Source organism: Halichoerus grypus, chromosome 5, assembly GCF_964656455.1.
Source record: "Halichoerus grypus chromosome 5, mHalGry1.hap1.1, whole genome shotgun sequence".
Taxonomy (NCBI): domain Eukaryota; kingdom Metazoa; phylum Chordata; class Mammalia; order Carnivora; family Phocidae; genus Halichoerus; species Halichoerus grypus.
Window position 1 is genome coordinate 183,044,588 of NC_135716.1, and position 22,081 is coordinate 183,066,668.

At 47.1% G+C, this 22,081-nt stretch overlaps 1 protein-coding gene across 5 annotated transcripts; it reads left to right on the forward strand.

Moving 5' to 3' along the window:
* The first annotated feature begins 480 nt into the window (after positions 1–480).
* Positions 481–20,628, forward strand: NOL9 (nucleolar protein 9). 5 transcript variants are annotated; one of them, XM_078073854.1, is made up of 12 exons: positions 485–877; positions 1,781–2,000; positions 2,379–2,506; positions 4,752–4,887; positions 5,010–5,106; positions 5,673–5,770; positions 10,899–11,060; positions 11,265–11,562; positions 12,538–12,649; positions 14,087–14,201; positions 16,680–16,813; positions 17,463–20,628. In XM_078073854.1, the coding sequence occupies exons 1-12, from the start codon at positions 521–523 to the stop codon at positions 17,610–17,612; spliced, it is 2,007 nt and encodes a 668-aa protein (XP_077929980.1). In that variant the 5' UTR covers positions 485–520; the 3' UTR covers positions 17,613–20,628. The 5 variants fall into 5 exon arrangements, 4 of the variants coding, with proteins under 4 accessions (XP_035920454.1, XP_077929980.1, XP_035920453.1 ...); XM_036064560.2 differs by lacking the exon at positions 14,087–14,201 and adding an exon at positions 15,237–15,414 and having other exon boundaries at positions 5,013–5,106; XM_036064559.2 differs by lacking the exon at positions 14,087–14,201 and adding an exon at positions 15,237–15,414 and having other exon boundaries at positions 486–877.
* Positions 20,629–22,081: the final 1,453 nt, after the last annotated feature.

Sequence of the window (22,081 nt, forward strand, 5' to 3'; positions counted from 1 at the left end):
GCCTCAGTTTACCAAATGAGACATGGCTTTGAGTTGACCTCCTCCCAGCCTCAGTTTTCGGACACTGAAATTTTAAGAGAATGATTGTGGGTTTGCCTTGTTATCCAGGGTGGCTCCCTTCAGCCCAAAGACAACTGCATGCAAACACAGTATGCAAATAGGTTTTGCTTAAACTGCCAATCCTGGTTCTTTTTCTGCGAGAAAAATTCCAAGTGGATTTCCGGAGAGGTGGCCCAGGACTCAAAGCGGGGTATCTGGCCGGGGTGGGGCTTTTGCATAATGTAAATAAATGAAGCCCTCGGAGGGACGGCCCGGCGGGGTGTGGCCAAGGCTGCCGCCCCTGAAGCCCCCAGGCCGGCGGGAGCCTCGGAGGGGCCGGCGGAGGCCCGGGTGCGCTGCTCGGGCCGCTGGCAGAGGGCGCTCGCGGCACCCAGGCCACTTCTTTCAGCCTCTCGACGGGCCGCGGGGCGGAGCGAGTGGATCTCGCGAGATTCTCGCGCGGCTGGCGCCGGTGGCCAGCATGGCGGACTCGCAGTTACTGCTCAAGCGCGGTCCTTTTCGCTCCACGTGGCTGCGTGCCCGCAAAACTCGGACACAGCTCGTTCTCAGCCGCCGGCCCCGCCGCCGGCTCGGGACCCTGCGCTGGTGCGGCCGGAGGCGCCTGCGGCGGCGGCTGCTGCAAGCCCAGGCAGCCGGCGCGGACTGGCGGGAGAGCGGCTGCCTGGTGCCGCGCGCGGCGACCCGGAGGCCCAAGACCGCGGCCCCGAGCCCGGCTCCGGCCGCAGCCCCCGCCCCGAGTGGCCCCGCGAGCCTCCCCATCCCGCCGGTGCGGCCGGCCGGCCCGGGCCGCGCGTTGGTGCTGCTGCCGCTCGAGCAGGTGGGTCCCGCCGGAGGAGCCGCAGCGCCGGGACTTGCGGGCTGGGAGAAGACCTTGCCGCATCTGCAGTTCTCCGGCCGCAGGTCGAGCGCATTCCTCCTGGCGGTGGTGCTGAGCAGGGGTAACTAGGGCCCTGTTGTGGGATTCTAGGTCTTCAGAGCTGAGAGGGACTTCAGTAGTAGTAAGTACTACCAGATCACATTCACTGGGTGCTTAGAAAGTGCCAGGCTCTGTGTTCTCAGTGTTTGAGGTTTACGAACACTTTTAATACTCTTAGCTCTCTATGGAGTCATTACCGTTATTTCCGAAAATTTACGGACGAAGAAACTGAGCTATAGCTTAGGTAACTTACTAAAAGGTACACAGTAGAGGCAGAGCTAATATTCAAATCCAGGCAGGTCCTTTGCTCTTCCCTTGCTTGCACTGGATTTCCTCCAGTGCGAGAGGAAAGTGAAAACCCAGGAATGGGACACACTTGGCTGGCAGGGGGCCTTGGTAGAGATAGGGATCCGTGAGAACAGCAGAGCCCAGTTCATGGGACCCCCTTGTTCTTCCTGTGTCTGGATACACCAGCATCTCTGTAGCTGTCCTGGGATATGAAATTAGGTTAGAGGTATTAAGTACCTGATGGTCACCTAGTACAATGTATTGTTGCTTGGAAATTCCCTCCCCTTCGATATGTGAATAGCAATTAAGAGTTTAGAAAACTAAAAAAGAAAAAAAAAGGGGGGGTGTCTGGCTGGCTCAGTGGGTGGAGCATGCTGCTCTTGATCTCAATTTGTCACTTCCAGTCCCATCTCTGGCATAGAGTTTAGTTAAAAAAAAAAAAAGTTTAGAAAATTTCAGTCTCTAGTAACAGAATTTGTAATGTTATGTTTTCCTTTCTTTGTTCTTCCTTGCTAGGGTTTTACTTTTAGTGGGATCTGTCGTGTGACTTGCCTCTATGGCCAAGTGCAGGTGTTTGGTTTTGCCATCAGCCAAGGCCAGCCTCCCCAAGATGTCTTTTCTACCTACACCCACTCTCGATTGACTATCAATGCAGTTCATTATTCCATGCCTGAGAAAAGCAAGAAGGAGATGAAAAGGGAAGCCCGAGCTTTGCTCAGATCTCATCTTAATCGGGGTAAGAAAAGTAACTGGATAATTTACTGAGGGTGTACTATAATGCTGCAATTTCTAGGTCCTTCCTATTGCCTAGACATTACACACTTTTCTGTGTTTATTTAAAGTGAAACTTGAGTGGAACTTGTTTTCACCATTTTACAGATGAGAAAAATGGCCTAAGACCACTCAGCTAGCTATTGTGTAGCAAAAGCAAACCTGGATTGACTTCTCCAGCCAGGTGTGTTCCTGATATGCAGTGTGGTTTCCTAAAGAAGGCTCTCGAACATAATTCCTGCTCTCAAAAAGTTGACAGTTCAGCTGAAAAGAAGGTAGTCCTAAATGGTGTAGAATTTAGTGGAGTTACTATTTCTAAGGTAGTTTATTTTTCTTTTTACAGATGACAGATGTTGGTTGATGAAGAATTTTTCTCCTCTATGTTCCATTGTGATGCTAGAACAACTGAAAACCTCCACTGTGAACTTCTTAGTCAGCCATCCAGGTTTATCTTACGTTTTCGTACAAGAGGTAGGACTAGTTTTCATTCGGAGTTTTGCTAATTATTTTCACCAGAACAGTCACACGTCAGCTGGCTGTAGGATGCTCCCTTGGAAAATCAGTCTGTCTGTTGTGTTGTAGGTTGTACACAATGTCATATGTGTGCACAGTAAAATAGCGTAGAAAGGTGTATCATGAAAAATACTGTCTCCCCTTCCTCGTTAGTTTTATTCCCCAGTGAAAGCCATCCTTTCGTATTGTAGGTGATTAAATGCCTTTTGGAAATTGTACTTTATTTATTTATGTTTTTCCCAAAGATTTTTTTTTTTTTTAATTTTAAGTACAATCTCCCCCTCAGCATGGGGCTTGAACTCACGACCCGAAGATCAAGAGTTGCATGCTCTACTGACTGAGCCAACCAGGTGCCCCGCCTGTTGGAATGTTTTAAATGGTTATCTTTTTATCTTGATTTATTAACTTGAGATAGTACAGATTTCCTCTATGAATATACTTCAGTGTACTTATAATTTCTCCCATCTCTCTCTTTCTTGCCTCCAAATTTTTGCTGACTGTGTTATTAATTTCTTAAAGTCAAGTTCTGTTGCTATAATTGTCCCCCACGAGCCATAAATTGAGCCTGATCTGCAGGATTATCAGGCTTATGGATGTGAGGTGTGGGGAAGAACCAAGGAATACACGCTTTTGGGTGCAGGGTGTTACTGAGATGGAGGCACTGTGGGAGGAGCAGATTTATTTATTTATTATTTTTTTAAAGATTTTATTTATTTGACAGAGACATAGCGTAAGAGGGTACACAAGCAGGGGGAGTGGGAGAGGGAGAAGCAGGCTTCCCGCCGAGCAGGGAGCCCGAAGCGGGGCTCGATCCCAGGACCCTGGGATCATGACCTGAGCCGAAGGCAGACGCTTAACGACTGAGCCACCCAGGCGCTCCGGAGGAGCAGATTTAAATGTTCACCTTGACCTGCCTGTTAGACATTCCGTTGGAATGTTGGAATTCTGTTGGAATTTCAGCAGAATGGCCCAAAGGCTGAGAGGTGGGATAATAACACCAAGGGAGTTGATACAGAAAAACAAGGGGGTTCAAAGTCATGGCCCTTCAGCGCTACCAAGAAGAGGTCTGGATGAGGGAGCAGTAGAGACTGAGAAGTAGGGGTCAGTGATGTTGGAGAAAAACCAGGCGTGTGTGATCAGGAAGTCTTCAGAGGAGCTGGACAAAGAGCACAGGTCTGGTGCGGAGCCAGTAGCTGGGTGAGGGCCGTGGAGAAGGAAATGGGAAAGCTGTGTCACCAAGCCTTTGCCTCCTGCAAGTGAAGGTTCCAAACACGTTAATACTGTTTTCATTCATTTTTAGCTTTATTTTTTTTTCTGGGACTTCACCACCACTCTTTATATTCCTTATGCTCCTTCTTGGGTAACTTCCCTCCCCCACTGTGTTTTTATACATTCTAGAGTTATTTTTTTCATACAAGACAGTGAACTTTATATGATCTCATTTTATAAGATATTCTTATGTTGGCCTCCATGATTGATAGTTGAGCACAGTATAGAGTTTTTTTCCTCAAAACCTTGAAGGCCTTGCTCCACTGTTCTCTAGAATCTAGAGTTGCTGATAGGAAGTCACACACCAGACTGATTGTTGTTCCTTTTATGATGTTTTTATCCTGGGGTTGATGAATTGAATGAGGAGGTGATCATGGATGGGTCTCTTCATTGATCTTCTTCACCACGGAAGCCTTGTTCCCTCGAGCCCCACCAGCTGCAGCAAGGGCCTGCTCCTCCATTCCTTGGGTTGGTTGGTGGCTTCCTGGTACTTCTGCAGAGCGCCCGCGGGCTTAGTGGGCCTGACTTCCACGTTCTTTCAGCCCGGTCTGCATGTGCTCGTTGTCTTTTTACTTTATGTCTTTGGAGACGGCCTTGATTTTGTTCTAAAGCACCAACCTGTTCAACAGCTGTGGTCTCTTTTGAATTGTTCTTGTGGCAGTCGCTTTTTAAACTCGCACATGTTTTCCTTTCCTTCGGGGTCTCCTGCAGAGGTGATGGCAGCTTGGAAGTGCATGTGAGCCAGGAGGACAGGTACGGACGACTGAAGGAACAGCTGATGAGACTCACTGAAGGGATGGCTGTGGGGGTGAGAGGGTGGGCTCAGATCTACCTTTCATAGCTCACGACTGTTTGAGGCTTACTGATTTAAAACTGGAGGAAGAAACGTGTACTTGTGTTCATGTTTTCTTAAAACTTAAATTGTTCATTTCAGAGTCCAACCTTCCAGATTAACTCTGAACATTTAGCTCTGAGGTCTGTTGGCATTAGAAGAGAGAAGAAGAAAAACGGCCTTCGTTTGACAGAGAGTGCCTTGTCGGCCATGGAGGAGTTGGTCACCGTGTCCTGTGGTGAGTGATACCTGGGGGTGAAGGGAGCATTCATCCCCCAGGGCCTCAGAGGATCACGATTTACAGGTAGAGCCCTAACGAAGGTGGCTAATTTGAGGTTTCAATGTTTGTTTTGCCTCCAGAAGAAGTAGACGGCTGCCCTGTCATTCTTGTTTGTGGCTCTCAGGACGTCGGAAAGTCAACATTTAATAGGTACCTCATTAACCAGTTGTTAAATAGGTAAGAGTGTTTTTATTTTTGTTTAGATACATTATTAGATTAGGGTCATGAAATAGGATTTTTGATTGAAGAAACTAGATGGGAATGCTTCTTGACTTCTCAGTAGAGATTATCTACAAGTCTATGCAACGCAGCTCAGCGGAGTGACGGCACTCTCTGTTAGGCTGTGTTTTGGAGTGAGGCACATCGGCCTCTCGGGGTGAACTGACCGTGCTTATCAGTGAGTGTGCAAGAGGAGTCACCTGGTGTCAGAATCTGTGTTTGTCCATACCCAGAGGTTCAGAGTAGGGAGCAATTTTGTTGTGTTTTAAAGATCAGATTTTAGGAAAGACAAAGTTGGAAAGACAAAGTTGTATCTATATTACGAATGGGGACTATGACCATTCCTGCATCACATTTTCTTTTTACTTTTTTTTTATGTTGATTGCCATCTTTGGAGCATTCTACCTAAAAGGCTGCATAGGGTGGATTGTGCCTATGTATTGCATAAAGTCTGTAAGATCTGATTTATTCTTTTGACAGAGTAAAGGTAGTTGAGATTTTTCTTATTCCTTTCAAATTTTCAGTATTTCCTGCGTTGACTATTTGGAATGTGATCTGGGACAGACAGAATTTACGCCTCCAGGTTGCATTTCTTTACTTAATATTACAGAGCCAGTTCTAGGTATGTATTACACATTTCTTTGATGTCTTGGTTTTATAAAACAAATATAATGATCTTACAAAAAACTAAAAAAATGTAAGGGGCGTCTGGCTGGCTCAGTTGGTGGAGCATGCAGCTCTGGGATCGAGTCCCGCATCAGGCTCCCTGCTCAGCGGAGAGCCTGCTTCTCCCTCTCCTTCTGCTGCTCCCCCTGCTTGTGCGCTCTCTCTCTCTCGCTATTTCTGTCAAATAAATAAATAAATAAATAAAATCTTTAAAAAAAATAACAACGTATAATGATGTACACCAAGAAATTACATTGACATGATACTATTAGCCAATCCATGGATTTTATTCAAAATTCACTGGTTATCCTACTAATGTACTTTTTCTGGTTCAGACTCCAAACCAAAGTCCCATGTTGCCTTTTTTTTTAATGGTAAAATAGGCACAACATGATATTTACTGTTTTAACTGTCGATACGTGTACAATTCAGCGACATTAAGTGCATTCACGGTGTTCTGTACCCTTCACCACTGCCTATATCCGAAACTTTTTCATCATTCCGACCTGAAACGGTGTTCCCATTAGAGAACACTTGCCCCCCCTGCTCTCCTTCCAGCCCCTGCTAACCTCTGTCCTAGTCTCTGTCCCTATGAATTTGCCTACTCCACATACCTCATGTAAGTGGAAACACTATTTGTCCTTCTTGTGTCTGTTTTGGGTTTTTTTTTTTTACTAAGCATAACGGTTTTTCTAATTTTTGCTTATTTTTTTGTTTTTATTTCAATCCAGTTAACACAGTGTTATATTCGTTTCACATGTACAGTACTGTGATTCAGCACTTCCATGCATCACCCAGTGCTCATCACGACAATGCCCTCCTTCATCCCCATCACCTAATTTCCTCCATTCCTGGCACCCTCCAAACATAAGTGTTTTAAGATAGTCCATATTGTAGCAGATAATCAAAATTTATTTCCTTTTTGTGGGTGAGAATCATTCCATTGTATACATGGATCACGTTTTGTTGACGCGTGCAGCTGCTGATGGACAGTGGGATTCTTGCCACTTCTGGCTACTGGGAATAGTGCCGCTGTGAACATCAGCGTACAAATACCTGTGCAGGTCTCTGCTTTTAGTTTTTTCAGATGGACACTTGGAGGGGAATTTCCGGGCCGTGTGGTAACGCTGTGTTTAACCTTTTGAGAAACCGCCAGCCTGTTTTTTACAGTGGCTGCATTTTGCATCCCCATCCGCAGGGGCTCTCGCTTCTCCACATCTGGTCATCTTGATCACAGCCGTCCTGTCACGTGTGCACTGATAACTCACTGTGGCTTTGATTTGCCATCTCCCTGATGGCTGATGGTGTTGAGCCTCTGTTCCTGTGCTTGTGGGCCTTTTATAGACCTTTGGAGAAATGTCTGTGAAGCCCTTCGCCCATTTTTTGAATTGCATTGTTACTGAGTTTTAGGAGTCCTTTGTATATGTTCTGAGTGTTAATCTCTTACCAGATAAATAATTTGCAAACATTTTTTCCCATCTTTTAAGTTTTCTTTCCGTTTTCTTGATGGTGTCCTTTGATACACAAAAGTTCTTAATTTTTATGAAATCCAGTTTCCTTTTCTTTTTTTTTCAGTTTATTTTTTCTTTTGTTGACATTCCCTTGATGTCATATCCACAAAGTTGCTAAGTCCAATGTCGTAAAGATTTTTTTCTAATGTTCTTGGAGTTTTGTAAGTTTTAGCTCTTACATTTAAGTCTTTGGTCCATTCTGAATTAATTTTTGTATATGATATAGGGAAAGCATCCAACATCATTTTTTTGCATGTGGATGTCTAGTTTTCCAATTATCATTTGTTGAAGACTGTCCTTTCCCCCGTGGAATGGTCTTGGCACCCTTGTGGAAAAGCATTTGATCATACATATGAGGGCCTGTTTCTAGGCCCTGTCTTTTATTTCATTGGCCTGTATGTCTGTCTTTATGCCAGTTCTGTGCTAATGGAGGAATGTGAGTGCTCCCAACTTCATTCTTTTTCAAGATGGTTTTGGCCATTTGGTACCCTTGCAATGCTGTATGAATCTGAGGATCAGCTTTTCCATTTCTACGAAAAAGGCTGTTGAATTTTGGTAGGGATTGCATTGATTGAATGTGTAGCTCACCTTGGGTGACATTGACATCTCAATAATGATAAATCTTCCTATACATGAACACAGGATGTCTTTCCAGTTTCTTAAGTCTTTTTAAATTTCTTTCAGCAACCTTTTTAAAGATTTTATTTATTTATTCATGAGAGACAGAGAGGGAGGCAGAGGCCTCCCTCCATTGAGCAGGGAGCCCAATGCAGGACCCAGTCCAAGGACCCTGGGATCATGACCGAGCGGAAGGCAGACACTTAACCTACTGAGCCACCCAGGCGCCCCTCTTCTAGCAATATTTTGTGGTTTGCAGTGTGTAAGTCTTTCACTTGGTTAGATTAGTTCCTAAGGGTTGGATTCTTTCACTTACTACCATAATGGAATTGCTTTCCTAATTTCTTTTACAAATTGTTCACTATTAGTGTATAGAAACACATGATTTTTGTGTATTGACTGTGTAACCTGCAACTTTGCTGAATTCCCATATTAGCTCTAGTAGGTTTCTTGTGGATATTTTTGGATTTTCTAGATAGAAGATCATCATCTGTGAATAGAAATAGTTTCACTCTTCCTTTCCAGTCTGGATGCCTTTGATTTCTTTTTCTTGTCTCCTAGCGCTCTCAGGCTGGAACCTTCAGTACAGTGCTGAATAGAAGAAAACATTCCTTTCTTGTTCCTCACCTTAGAGGGAATGTTCTTCACCAGAAGTATGCTGTCATTTGCGGGTTTTTGTCGTTCCCCATCGTCAGGCTAAAGAAGCTGCCTTCTATTTCTAGTGTGTGGAACGTTTGTATCATGGAAGTGTTGGACTTTGTCAGGTGCTTTTTCTGCGTCTGTCGGGATACTTGTGTGATAATTCTGTTTAGTTGACTTTTAAGCAGATGATAGATCAGGTTGCTGGATTCGTTGTCGATTTAATCGACTTTTTGACAAAAATAGGTAGGGCATTCATACTGTTTTTATAGTTTTATCAAAACTGTTTGTTTAGATTTTGCTTTCTAGCTGGTTTCATTGTTCCTTCTTTTCTTTTACATTTTCCCTAGTCCATTTACTTTTCTTTTCCTTTTTCACACCTTGATATTTCAACAGGTGTTTCCCCAGACAAAGACGCATTATGATACGTAGTCATAATGCGGCCACCAAGTCAGGGTAGCAATTCGGCCCTGGTACTGTTCCCTCTTCTGTCCTCCAGCCACCTGCCCGGGCCCAGTGTGTATTTGCAAATCTTTAGTCTTCTCCAGTCTGGAGTATTCCCTCCAGCTTTTCTTACCTTTTATGACCTTGGCAGTTTGGAAGAGTACATTTATCGAATGTCCCTGTGGTTTGATTGAGATGTGGTGCTGTGTTCTCAGTGCATCATATCAACAAGCTGTCAGTTTGCCCTGTTACCAGAGAGGTTAACTCTGATCATTTGGTTAAGATAAGTGTTTGCCAGCGTTTTCCACTCTGCCTGTAATGAAGTGTGTTATTTCTTCTGGGGTGTGACTGTAGGCTCCCCTCAGTGGACAGAGCTAGGAAGTATATGCATGCTTAGACCCATACATGCACATACGTGTGTATGTATGGGCATATGCATACGTATGTGTATGTGCACTGCATCTCTATCTCTTTCTATGTATGTTCCCTGTGTATTAAGAGCCACGAGTTTACTGCGATCATTCCGATTCCAGTCTGACAGCCCGGGTTTATTCTAGTTAGCCTTTCCCCTTCCATATTTATAAGTTTCTTTTTTTTTTTTTTAAGATTTTATTTATTTATTTGACAGAGAGAGAGCACAAATAGGCAGAGTGGCAGGCAGAGGGAGAGGGAGAAGCAGGCTCCCCGCTGAGCACGGATCCCGATGCGGGGCTCAACCCCAGGACCCTGGGATCATGACCTGAGCCGAAGGCAGACACTTAACTGACTGAGCCACCCAGGCACCCCCATATTTATAAGTTTCATTTCTGATGATAAGAACTGTCTCTATGATTATTCTCCATGTATTTACATATTTACTCAGAGCCTTTGTATTTGTTCAGTCCCTCTGCTGTGCAGGCCACTTCTTCAGCTGTGGGCTGCCCCAAATCCCTGTACCCCACCCTTGAGGGGAGCCTCACCAGCCCTGTCCCAGGTGGCCTTGCACCAACCACATTAACCAAGGCCCTCGCCCTGCCAACTATTGGCATGTGATCCTGGTCACCAGCCTGCTGAGTGAGTTCCCAGCCCCAACCAGAGAGGGGAGTTGGCTCAGCCTTGACAGACCGGTGCTGCAGTTAGGAGCATCTGCCCTGGAGTTGGCTCACCTGAGTTCAAGCCCAACTGATACTTACTCGCTGTGTGACCTTGGTCAAGTTAAAAATGGAGATAGTAACACTACCTACCTCATAGGGTTTTTATGAACATCAGAGACTACATGTGAAGTAGATGGGACATAGTAAGTGCTAGATTCCAGCAAGTGATTGCCCTTGTTCTTATTTGTCCTTTCATTAGAACGTCAACCCTATAAGGATGGGTGTTGCTTTGTTCACAGGTGTATCCTAAGTATCTAGAACAATGCTCAGAGTGTTACATGTGCTCAGTAAATGTTTGTTGAGTGAATGGTCATATTAGGACAGAATTGGGATTAACTATATGTAAAAATGAGCATGTCTTTGTATGAAGTTGAAAGCTTAGATTTTTTTTTTTTTTTTTAAGATTTTATTTATTTAAGAGAGAGAGAGCATGAGCAGGGAAGCGAGGCAGAGGGAGAAGCAGACTCCCCACTGAGCAGGGAAGCCCGATGGGGGGCTCGATCCCAGGACGCTGGGATCATGACCTGAGCAGAAGGCAGACACTCAACCGACTGAGCCACCCAGATGCCTGGAAAGCTTAGATTTCTGAAAATGGGATACAACTATTCCTAGTGGTAGAATGGTCTGGTAGGATGGTCTTTGATTTCCTAAGGATCTTTGTCACTGGTGATGGCTGGAGAAAAACCCTCACCTCCTTTTAAATAGTCACAGATTCAAACTCTTACCTTTATCTTCCTAGGACCACCTTTCACCCACCAGAGGACACCACAGAAAATGGTATATTATGGGAAACCTTCTTGTAAAAACAACTATGAAAATTATATTGAGATAATAAAGTATGTGTTCAGCTCCTACAAGAAAGAGTCCCCTCTCATCGTCAACACAATGGGCTGGGTGTCAGGTAAGCCTGGGAAGGCACATCTGGCCGGAAAGGTGGGGCCGTGTGAATAAGCTTTTGGCTTCAGGCAGTAAAGCTGGAGCCCAGTTTTTAGGAGATTTCTTCTTCGGGATCCTTTCTTTGTCTCAGAACAGCTGTGCCATGTTCTTGTAGGAGTGTGTCACTGTTTTAGTAGCGCACCAACTGCCCGTGTCCTCCTCCTCACAGACAAAGGGCTTTTGCTTCTCATCGATCTCATCCGGTTACTGTCTCCCAGCCACGTCGTGCAGTTCAGTTCTGGCCGGAGTAAATACATGCCGAACCTGACCCCTGACTATGTGGATGATATGGACGGCCTGTACACCAAGAGCAAGTCCAGAGTCAGAGACAGAGGTTTCCAACTGGCAGAGTTTACAGAGAGTTTGGAATTTGCTGACGAAGAAAAGGACAGTCCAGTTGTGTTCACTGGACATAAGCTGATATGCGTCCAGTCGGACTTTGCGTTTAGGAAAACTCCGAGAAACAGGTAATTAAACTGTCATGGCTGGAGAATGAAGTTCTGTTCAGTTCAACAAGGACTTTTCCCTCAATTCCTTAAGAGGACTAAGTCTTCCACGAGTTTTTGAATCTGTCTCACAGCCGTATGTTCATGAAGGAGAATCTGTTCTTTTCTGAGCTGTTATTGTCCCAATGGAAACACAGACAGTCTCTGACTTAAGATGGTGTGACTTTCAATTTTCCCACTTTACGTTGGTATTAAAGCAATACACGTTCGGTAGAAACTGTACTTTGAATTTTGGTCTTTTCCTGGGCAAGCACGATGCGGTATGACCCTCTGTCCTAATGCTGGGCTTCAGGTCAGCCCGGAGGGTGAGCCGCGGGTACAGACGCCATTCTGCGCCCATACAACGTAGGCTCTGTGTTAGGTGATTCTGCCGGGCTGGAGGCTAATGTGAGTGTCCTGAGCACGTTTAAAGTAGGCGAGGCTAAGCTGTGACGTGCCGTAGGCAAGGTGTCTTTTTTCTTTCTTTTTTTTTTTTTTTAATTTGACAGACACAGCGAGAGAGGGAACACAAACAGGGGGAGTGGGAAAGGAGAAGCAGGCTTCCTGCTGAGCAGGGATCCCAGGACCCTGGGATCATGACCTGAGCTGAAGGCAGACACTCAACGACTGAGCCATCCAGGCGCCCCTGGTAGGCGAGGTGTCTTAAAGGCATTTTCGACATCTGATATTTTCCCCTTTTTGTGGGTGAATGAAGATGGAACTCCATTGTAAATTGAGGAAGACCCGTATCCAGAGGTGGCCTTCAGCTCTGGTTGCCAAGAGCTTTTATTGAAGGAGAGTCTTTACATGTCATGTTTCTCCAGTGGGTTTATAGAAAGGGTCTGCAGATGTTAAGGTGGGAATGTGTGATCTCTCTACACGTAACCTGTGTAATGACCAATGGACTCTGTTTCTGAGGTTAAATCTCTATTTACTTCATTCTGATTTACTTTGCAGAGAGTCGCATAACAAAGTCCTTCGAGATCTGGCGGTGCTGGGTTACCTCGGCCAGCTGCAGCCCCCAGTGCCAAGACCCCTTTGTCCTCTGCACGGTCTCACGCCCTATCAGGTAACCGCCTTGGAGGAGGGATTCTCTGTGGATGTAACGAGCCCTCGTGGGGCTTCCTGTGTGTGTTCTCCAGCCACTCTATGATGCTTCGCTCGTCCTATCCTTAGAACGGCCCTGGGGCGTAGGTTCTGTAGCTGCCTCAGTTTACAGACGGGAGGTCGAGTAATCTAGCTCGGGAGTCCGTGCTCCTAGCTGCTGTCCTGCATTGGGCACGACTGTGCTCCGTGCTGGTTATTATGATGTTCTGCCTGACCCCAGAGGTGGCACCGGGCAGTCCAGCTCCAGTGCTCCCACTCTTTAGCTGTGTGTGAGTCCATGTCTTACCTGGAGAAAGGAGGCTGTGCCAGACCTCAGAGGATGGTTGTATGGGCTCAGTGAGTGTTCGCAGTGGTTCCTGGCATCTGGGGACCACTCTTTTGTTATTGTTGTTGTTATTTTTTTAAAATGTAGGCTCCGTGACCAGCGTGGAAACCCAATGCCGGGCTTGAATTCACGACCCTGAGATCATGACCTGAGTTGAGATCAAGAGTCAGACACTTAACCGATTGCGCCCCCCGGAAACCACTCTTGAAAGCATTTCATACTATTGTCAAAAGTGGATTCTAGAGGCCCCTGGGTGGCTCAGTTGGTTAAGCGTCTGCCTTCGGCTCAAGTCATGGTCCCACGGTCCTGGGATTGCACCCCGCATCAGGCTCCCTGCTCAGCAGGGAACCTGCTTCTTCCACTCCCTCTCTTCCACTCCCCCTGCTTGTGCTCTCTCACTCTTTCTCTCTCAAATAAATAAAATCTTTTTTTTTTTTTTTTAAGATTTTACTTATTTATTTGACAGAGATAGACACAGAGGGAACACAAGCAGGGGGAGCGGGAGAGGGAGAAGCAGGCTCCCCGCTGAGCAGAGAGCCCGATGCGGGGCTCGATCCCAGGACCCCGGGATCATGACCCGAGCCGAAGGCAGATGCTTAACGACTGAGCCACCCAGGTGCCCCTAAATAAAATCTTTAAAAAAAAAAAAGATGGATTCTAGCACCAGAGTATTTGCATCTTGGAATCCTAGCTCCTTAGAATTATTTTGGGAAGAAACCACCATGATATTAGAATTCCAGATGACAAAAGATTAAAATAGCAATAGGTGGCATTTCCTAAATGCTTACCCTCTGCTGTGCTCAGTTCTAAGCCTGTTAACTTCTTTACTCACAATGGCTTTGTTATTACCCCATTTTACAGATGCTAGAACTGAGGTCAGGGACACTGAGTCAGCTTGCCCGAGGTGGCTAGTAAAAGTTTGGGCTGGGACTGGAGCCCAGAGTATTCACCCTCTGCTGTCCATACTAAGCACTCCCTGTGTGCTGGGCGTTCTGCTAAGCACTTGAGATGGAACAGCTCAATGGATTCGTGGCAGCCCAGTGAGAGAGAGGCTCTTTCATTCCCTGTTTACAGCTTTGGCGACGGGCACAGGCAGGTGGAGACCCTGGCCTGCGGTCACACTCCGGAGGCACTCCTGAGGCAGGAGCAGTGGGGCTGGCCAACGAGGACGTGTCTCCCAGGCCTGATGGTGAGATATCTCCTGGAGAATCTCAGGCAGTTAGTTGAATGAACTTTTGGTCAATGGGGTCATTTACTCAGAGATGCTCTACAGTGGAACTTGAAGCTTATCTACCAGTAATTGCATCTGCCTTTTGCTATTTCAAATTTGGTTTTGGGATCTAAACAGTATAACAAAATACTTTTGTACTTTACAAATCGGGAATTACCCAGAGAGTTACACGTTAAAGGTAGTTACAACTGACCTTTAAACAACACCAGTTTCAATTGCACGGGTCCACTTATATGCAGGGTTTTTCTTGATAAATACAGTCAGTCTAGTGTTGTAAATGTATTCTTCCCTGTAATTTTTTAAATAACATTTTTTTTCTCCAGCCCACTTTATCGTGAGAATATAGTATATAATACACTCAACACACAAAGTATGTGTTAATTGACTGTTATGTTATTGGGAAGGCTTCTGATCAACAGGAGGCTCTTAGTAGTTAAGTTATTTTGGGGGGGTGTGGCCAGAAGTTATTTGTTGATCTGTGACTGCATGGGGTGGGGGGTTAGTGCCTCCAGCCCCTGTGTTGTTCAAGGCTCCACTGTGTTTATCTTGTGCTCCTGGAGTTCAATCCATTTTTCTTAATTCAGTATGTTACATAGAGAATAGATGGAGGCTTTTTTCCACTGAATGGAGGTTTGCTTTCTGACATTAGGAGACCTCTCAGCGAGTGGGGTTTTCTCAGTCCCCCCTGACTTTAACGCATTTAGGATATCTTCAGATTTGTGTCTTAATGTGTCTCTTTAGATAAGAAAGTTCCAGGCATCAGTTTGGATTTCTAGCAAGTGTTGGCTGGCGAAGAACTTTGTATGAATTTCTTAGGTACTCTGTATTAAAGTAGTGAAACACTGACCAGTGTTTGTTAGCATTTCTGTTTAGATACTTTTTGGTGGGCAGTTTGGCCAATATAACTTCAGATACCTGCCTAGTCAACTTGTAAAAATTAAAAGTAGCCTTTCCAGTAGAATTAATAGAGGGAGGTGCACATTTATTTTCCAGGTCCCTTTCAATGCGGTTGCACTCCGGATTATTCATGCTGATGTCGCTCCTACCCATATATTATACGCTGTGAATGCCAGCTGGGTTGGTCTTTGCAAGATCCTGGATGATGTCAGAGGATACGCAAATGGTCCCATCCTACTCGCCCAGACTCCAATCTGTGATTGTTTGGGGTTTGGTGAGTGAAAGTAAAACATGTCTATATACCTACTGAAATCAATCCCCTTCTCCAACTGTATGTGGCTGGTCTTGACCTTGGATCTCTCTCTCGGCTGGAGTGGTCAGAGTGTCTCTGGCTTCTAGACAGTGTGCCTGGGGGCTGGTGGGCAGGAAAGAAGCAGCATTTTCTCTGCTTCTCCTGCCAAGATTCCTAAGGGCCTGGTCATGGCCTTCTTGTCACTTGACATGTTTTCCCTAGGCCATCTGTCCATCTGCTAGGGCCCTCCATCCATCTTTAGGCTGACTTCCCACAGGATCTCTGTAGCACGACTGTGTGTCTGAACTCCAAGCCCAGCTCGCTTCTCCACTTGGGTATCTCACCGGCATCTGAGACTTAGGTCCGAGACTGAGGTCCTAATTTTCTCCCCAAATCCCCTCCACCCTGCACCATCTCCTGTTCCCAGGCCTGTGAGGAGTCCTTGGAAGATTCACTCTGGTGTTCACGCCAGACCTTTGGGTCTACCTTGGCATCCCCTTGCCTTCATTCAACACATCCGACCCCCTAGCAGGGGTGGTAGCTTGTTTCCGAAACCTGTCTGATTTCTCTGTCTCATCTCTTCTTACTCTGCCAGTCAGGGCCACCGTTTCTGTGCTGGGCTTGGCACCTTCGGATGATCTGAGGACAGATGTATGTCACGTTCTGGTGCCCCCATCACTCAGGCCCAGGACCATTGGCCTGGCCGTGTTTGGGCCCTTCCTCCTTCGCCAAGCCTACCTCACGTGATTGTCCCCCTGGCTCATTGAGGTCAATAAATGTCAGGGTTTGTTTCTGGAAGGGTGCTGGACCTATGTAACCGAAAATTAGCAAAACTCTTAGGTAATCAAATACACGTTTCTGAGTTCGACAATACTACTTCAGAAACTGTGTCACCTGGTACAGACCGTGAAGAAGGAGTTGAGGACGGGGAAGGATTGAGTCGTTCACGTGTTCCGCACGGTGGCTTTTCTTCCTGGCCTGGGTATGCCTGATTTGAGACAGTCTAGGACTTTGGCCACTTTGGTTGCTCACGGCTGAACAAGGGGAAGGGTTCCAAGAGATGGGAGATTTGACGAGTCTTGACCAAGAGTAGTCAAGTTCTCCCATCTCTTGAAACTTTATATTTTCAAAGCAAAACACAGTTGAAATTGAAATTCTTATTTTAAAAGCCATTCTACAATTCTCAGTGGTAGGGAGGTATAATATCTTCCAGAAAGGATTATTTGTGTGTGTTTTGTGTCTTCAAGGAATTTGTAGAGGGATCGACATGGAGAAGAGGCTTTACCACATCCTCACTCCTGTGCCCCCGGAGGAGCTAAGAAATGTGAATTGTCTGCTGGTCGGAGCCATTTCCATTCCACAGTGTGTCTTCAAGAGCCAAGTGAGTGCCACTCCCAGGGGCAGCCCTGGGGGTAGCCAGAGAGCGTCATGGGGACAGGTTATTGTGCGGGAACTCCACACTTTGTTGGAGAGGCTGAACGAGGCAAATGGAGTGTCTGGGTGGTCTCAGAGGCCCATGGCCATGAATTGCCATCATTCGTGGCCAGGAGCCCCGTGGTAGAGCCATTATCCCAGAAGTAGGTTATGGGAGGGGAGAACAGAGGTGGTCTCCCCAGGATGACTCCTTCCTGACGCCGGTCTGTGGGTGCACCTGTGAGAAGGTCACGGGAAGGTCATGTTGGCTGAGGACATCTGTGTGGTGGCGTGGGGAGGCAGTGGATGTTCTCCCCTCTTAGCTGCTTAACTTGTTTGAGAGAGAGGCGCAGCCACGCCTCCCCCTCACACTCTTGTGCTGGTCGATGTGTTTGTGCAGTTGAATTGGACAGAAAGGCGGCAGTCACCTTTGTACCTGGGCCGTTGGGTCAAGTGGACCCTCTGCAGGAAGGGGGACCAGAGGTCTTAGGAGTGCAAGGACCTCACTCAGACTCTCCCTTTTCACAGTATTTTCTGGGGAAGAAATGAAATGCTGCAAACTCTAATTGGCAGTATTTGGGGTGTTTCCATACGTTTTCTTCATGTTTCTGTTTCAGCATGGGCTCGAAGGGACAATACCTTACATCACCACAGATTATAACTTTAAACTTCCTGGAGCATCAGAGAAAATTGGAGCAAGAGAAACCGAGGAGACACGTGAAGAGAAAGTACACCCAAAACCCAAACTCTATCGAAAAATAAACTGATACTGACGTCATAGTAAGGGAAGGAGCTTTTACCGGAAAACTGGACTCCGTCTCCAGCCTGAAGTCAGACTGATGGCGATGGCAGGGAATGGTGCACTTAGGTTGCAAACAGTGTTTCTTGTGTAACTCGTGGATCTAGAGTCAGTTTAACTCTTTTGAAAGCTCCATGACCTAGAGTTTTGCCCTAGTGTCCTGTATGCTTCTTCATACTTACTGTTTTATTTTCTAAAGGGTTAAAGCTTCAGGGAGAAGTTTGTACACCATTAAAACAGAGAGAACACTGTTGATTCCTCACAAAGCTCTTCAAAGACCTGGTTGTTGGAATCTGAATAAAAATAGGGAAACTGGGGCCACAAAAATCTACCAAAGAGGAAGGAGGGCCGGCCAGCGGGCTTGCAAGCATAACAGGATGTGGGGGCTCCCCTGGTCCTCGCCCATCGATGACAGACAGGCAGGAGGTCCCAGCAGCAGGGTCTGCCTGTGGACGGTCACTGCCGGGGGTCATGCTCATCCCTTGCTTATCTGATGCCGTCCATACACACTTTCATTCCCATGGTCCAGTGTTCAAAGATCACGTTCGGTCTATTCAGTGTAATCAAGGTTTCATAGATAAAACGTTTGGACTCAAGAGCCATTCGTTTTTTGGGTTTTTTTCATCTGATGACTTTATGCTGAAAGAATTGCTCTCAAATCCAGGAAACCTTTCCTGTGGTCTCTTTAGAATGAGCTCTGTCCTAATTGACTTCTCACCTGAGACCAAGGACACGCTGTGGGCAGCGCTGGACACCAGGCTGTTTGGAAGAAGGACCAGCAGAGCAACGCCTGGAAAGCCCCATCTTGCCTTTTATAGCTGGACCAGAACTTGCACCTGCAGATGAGTCTGCCATTTAGCGCTTTCTCCAAGGGGGGACAGGAGGCCGGTGATGATGCTGTTCTTCCGGATGGCTTTGGGGGAAATGATGGAAACCCATTGTTTGTCTTCTCCCTGGTTGTCACAATTCTTGATCCTCCAGGGTCAGAAGTGATTTTGGTAACCAAGGATATCAGGTGGGGTCACGTCATTTGTGCGTTTAAATCTGTGAGAGTCTTACTGAGGTAGCATTTCAAACTCATGGATTCAGCTTCCTACAGATTATGTGGAAGGCTGGTTATTCGGATGTGGGTTTTAACGTCTCTTCATTTAAACTGTCGGTTTTTGTCCTGATTCTTCTGGTGGCCCCTCGGCATCTCAGACCCACGCTTACACGTCCTCCCTGGAACTCTGCCACCCCCCAGGGTTGGTTTTGATTCCCTAGAGACTGTTTAAGGTCTAACTTCGTTGCGTCTTATTTATATCTAAATTTACCTTGTGCATGTTTTCTGTCTTGGTCTTGCCAAGAATTTTGACAATCTGCCATCATCAGCGATACTCAGTCTAGGTCCCGGGCGGCAGGTCTCAGGAGGAATGAAAGCAGTGCCCCAGCATTCCGTTCCATGCAGGCTTGCCTTGGGCCTGATGTCCTGCTCTCTTGAGGGCCATGCATGTGGAGGAGGCAGGCATTGCCACTAGAGGGAGCTGCCAGCCGCTGGTCTGGAGGGCTGCCTGGGATTTCCTGAGGGCTCAGGCATCCTGGAGACTTGGCTCTGTGGCCAGCTCAGGGGCCCTGGTCAGACGCGCAGCCGTGCCATCCCCCCTGGATGTCTGTCCCTGTGATTGTCGACATCAGCAGCTGGGGCTTTTTGTCATTTCTGTCATCCTTTGGTTCAGAATATGGTGGTAAGTTCTACACTTGAGTTATTCTTAACAAAAACTCAATCTCGTGTGTGTGTGTGTGTGTGTGTGTGTGTGTGTGTGTGATTTCCAAAGTAGCCCATGCTTATTTTAAGAAAAAGAAATAACATGACTTAGAACTTGAAACCCTAGTTGCTGATTTTGTGGTTCTTTAAAGCCAGTTCTTTAGAAGAGATTCCTTTAAGGAAAGATAGATGTGAAAATAAATGACAAGATTCTTGGATTCTGGGGTTTTAGTTCGTAAACAAAGGTCAGTTCCCAGCTGTCCTCTGTTGGGCCTGGGGGCAGGAAGTGGCAGACCCTCGAAAGCATGGCCTGGAAACGAGAAGGGGGAGAAGGATGGTTGAGCGGGCCCTTCAGGTGCCGTCACTATCTGAGAAGTCGGTCTGGGAGAGGCCTGGGCCAGGACCCCTGGGACAGGTGGCTCCCTCCATGCCACACCTGGGATTTCTGCCCCGTGGGGGGTGAGTGCCTCGAGATGCAGGCCCAGGTTCCTTTCCTTGTGCCAGATGGTGGTGTTTTTTTGTTTTAATTGTCTAATTGGTAGTTTTATCCCTCAGGTTTGGATGTGGCAATATAGTGATTAAGGCAGTAGGCTTTGATATTAGAGCTCTGAGTTGGAATCCTGAGGGGCCCTGGTCAGCCGTGTGACTTTGCAGGAGACAGTCGACCTCAGCCTGTTGGCGTCTTCAAGATGGGCTGGTGGCCGTTCCTCGGGGTGCCTGGTGGGGGGTACACGAGGCTTGTCTGCACGTGGCGGGCAGTACCCCGAGAAGGCAGGGACCAAGATTGTATTCCTCACAGTCACATTGGGACGAAGAAGAAACTAAATGTTTAAATCCACAGCCGTCTTTCCCATCCTGCCTCTGGGCACGGTTCCCTTCAGGCATGTTGCAGCCCAGTGTGCTGTTGTCAGAGCTCTGGGGGGTCGGTTCCGGGTCTGCCGTTAGTCCCCGTTCCTGGCAGTTCTTCAGAAACCCCTGCGTAACTGCTTTTAAAGGTGTACGAATAGTTCGCACGTGTAGAAAGTGACTTTCGGTCGCCACCACGTAGGTAATCACTGTTCTTGACGTGACACAGTCTTGTCTGGTGTTGCTCTGAGTGGTGTGTGTGTGTGTGTGTGTGTGTGTGTGTGTGTGTGCGTGTGTGCTATAAAATCAGTGTCCTGCCGCATGTGTGGTTTTTTAATCCTGCTCTTTTCACTTAACTCATGAACTTCTATATCATTAAATATTTTTGAGAACATGAATTTAATTGTGTAATTTTGTTACATATATAGATAGACCATTTTATTCCAGGAAGTTATTTAAACACATAGGAGAAATTATGGCAAAAACTTTGGGGAAAATAAAGCATTGGAAGGTGGAATCTGGGTGCCAGAGTGGGGAAGACAGGAAACCTCAGCAAATGCCTGTGCTCTTTTCCATTTCAGTACTTTTTTTAAAGATTTATTTATTACTTTGGGCGGGGGGACTGTGAGCGTGAATGGGGGGAGAGGCAGAGGGGGAGAGAGAGAATCCTCAAGCAGGCTCCCCGCTGAGCATGGAGCCCGACACAGGACTCATCCCACAACTCCAAGATCATGACCTGAGCCAAAACCAAGCGTCGGACGCTCAACTGACTGAGCCACCCAGGCGCCCCTCCATTTCAGTGTTGAGTGCGGTGGGAGTTTAATTTTGGGCCCAAGGATGTAAGTTAAGAGAAAATGCGTTGTCTTTTCTGTACCATCTTTGAGAGTGTGTTAGAAAGAAGAGTTTTGCTGTCGGAGAAGTTCGAATTAAAAGAGGAGAACCAGCCTGGGGCCTTGCCTGTCGCTGCCTCAGCAAGTGCGTGCTCAGCAGCCCCGTCCTCACTCTCCCCGCGCTGGCCCGGCGGAGGGAGCGAGCCTTGGCCGACCAGCCGAGCCTGAGCGGCGGCTAAAATAAATACAGGGGCCGCCTGTCCTGTAAGGGGCCTCTTCAGAAACACTTTGCTAAGTGGAAAGATTTCCAAGGCTTGGCCAGGGGAAGAGTGGGGCAGAGGGTGGCTGGAGGGCAGTCTGAAAAACCCACTTGGAGGCGAGGGGCAGCAGGTCCATCTGGGAATGCTGGGAGCTGAGTAAGCAAAGTCTTGGGAGTCAGCAAACAACTGAGCCCAGCTGCCAGGCAGACAATGGGTTGGGCCGGCCTGGGAAGCCAAGGGTTGCCATGGCGATGGGCCCTGATGCCTCCACCCTGGTGCTCAGCGGACTGTGGCTTGGAAGGTCTCTGGGCTGTGAATGTCTTTCGGGCAGGGAGAAGCCACCAAACTGGCAAGGAGGCCAGCCTCAGGGAGCTGCTGCTGGCCATTGGGATTGCAGAGACAAGGGTCTTCGTGGAGTTGCCCTCCAGGAAAGGAGGAAGGCCCCGCCAAGGCAGCCAGGACCATTCGAAGTCTGTTCCAAGAAGCAAATGGGTACTTGGGAACGGAAAATTCACGGGGAGGAAACCACCAGCAAGGAAACAGTGCGAACCATGGCCACAAAGTCCATACGTTAAAATAGACGGCGCCCAGGGGGCCTGCATCGGAGGCGAAGCAACTTGGCAGGGCTGAGAGCACCCTGGTTTTCTGTGCAGACGATTCAGCTGGAGAAATTCAGCCTGGAGCTGAGTCTGGGAGAAGCCGCCTGGTGTTGGGTCCGTAGCTGGGCAGAGGGGCCTCTAGAGACCTGTGGCTCTAG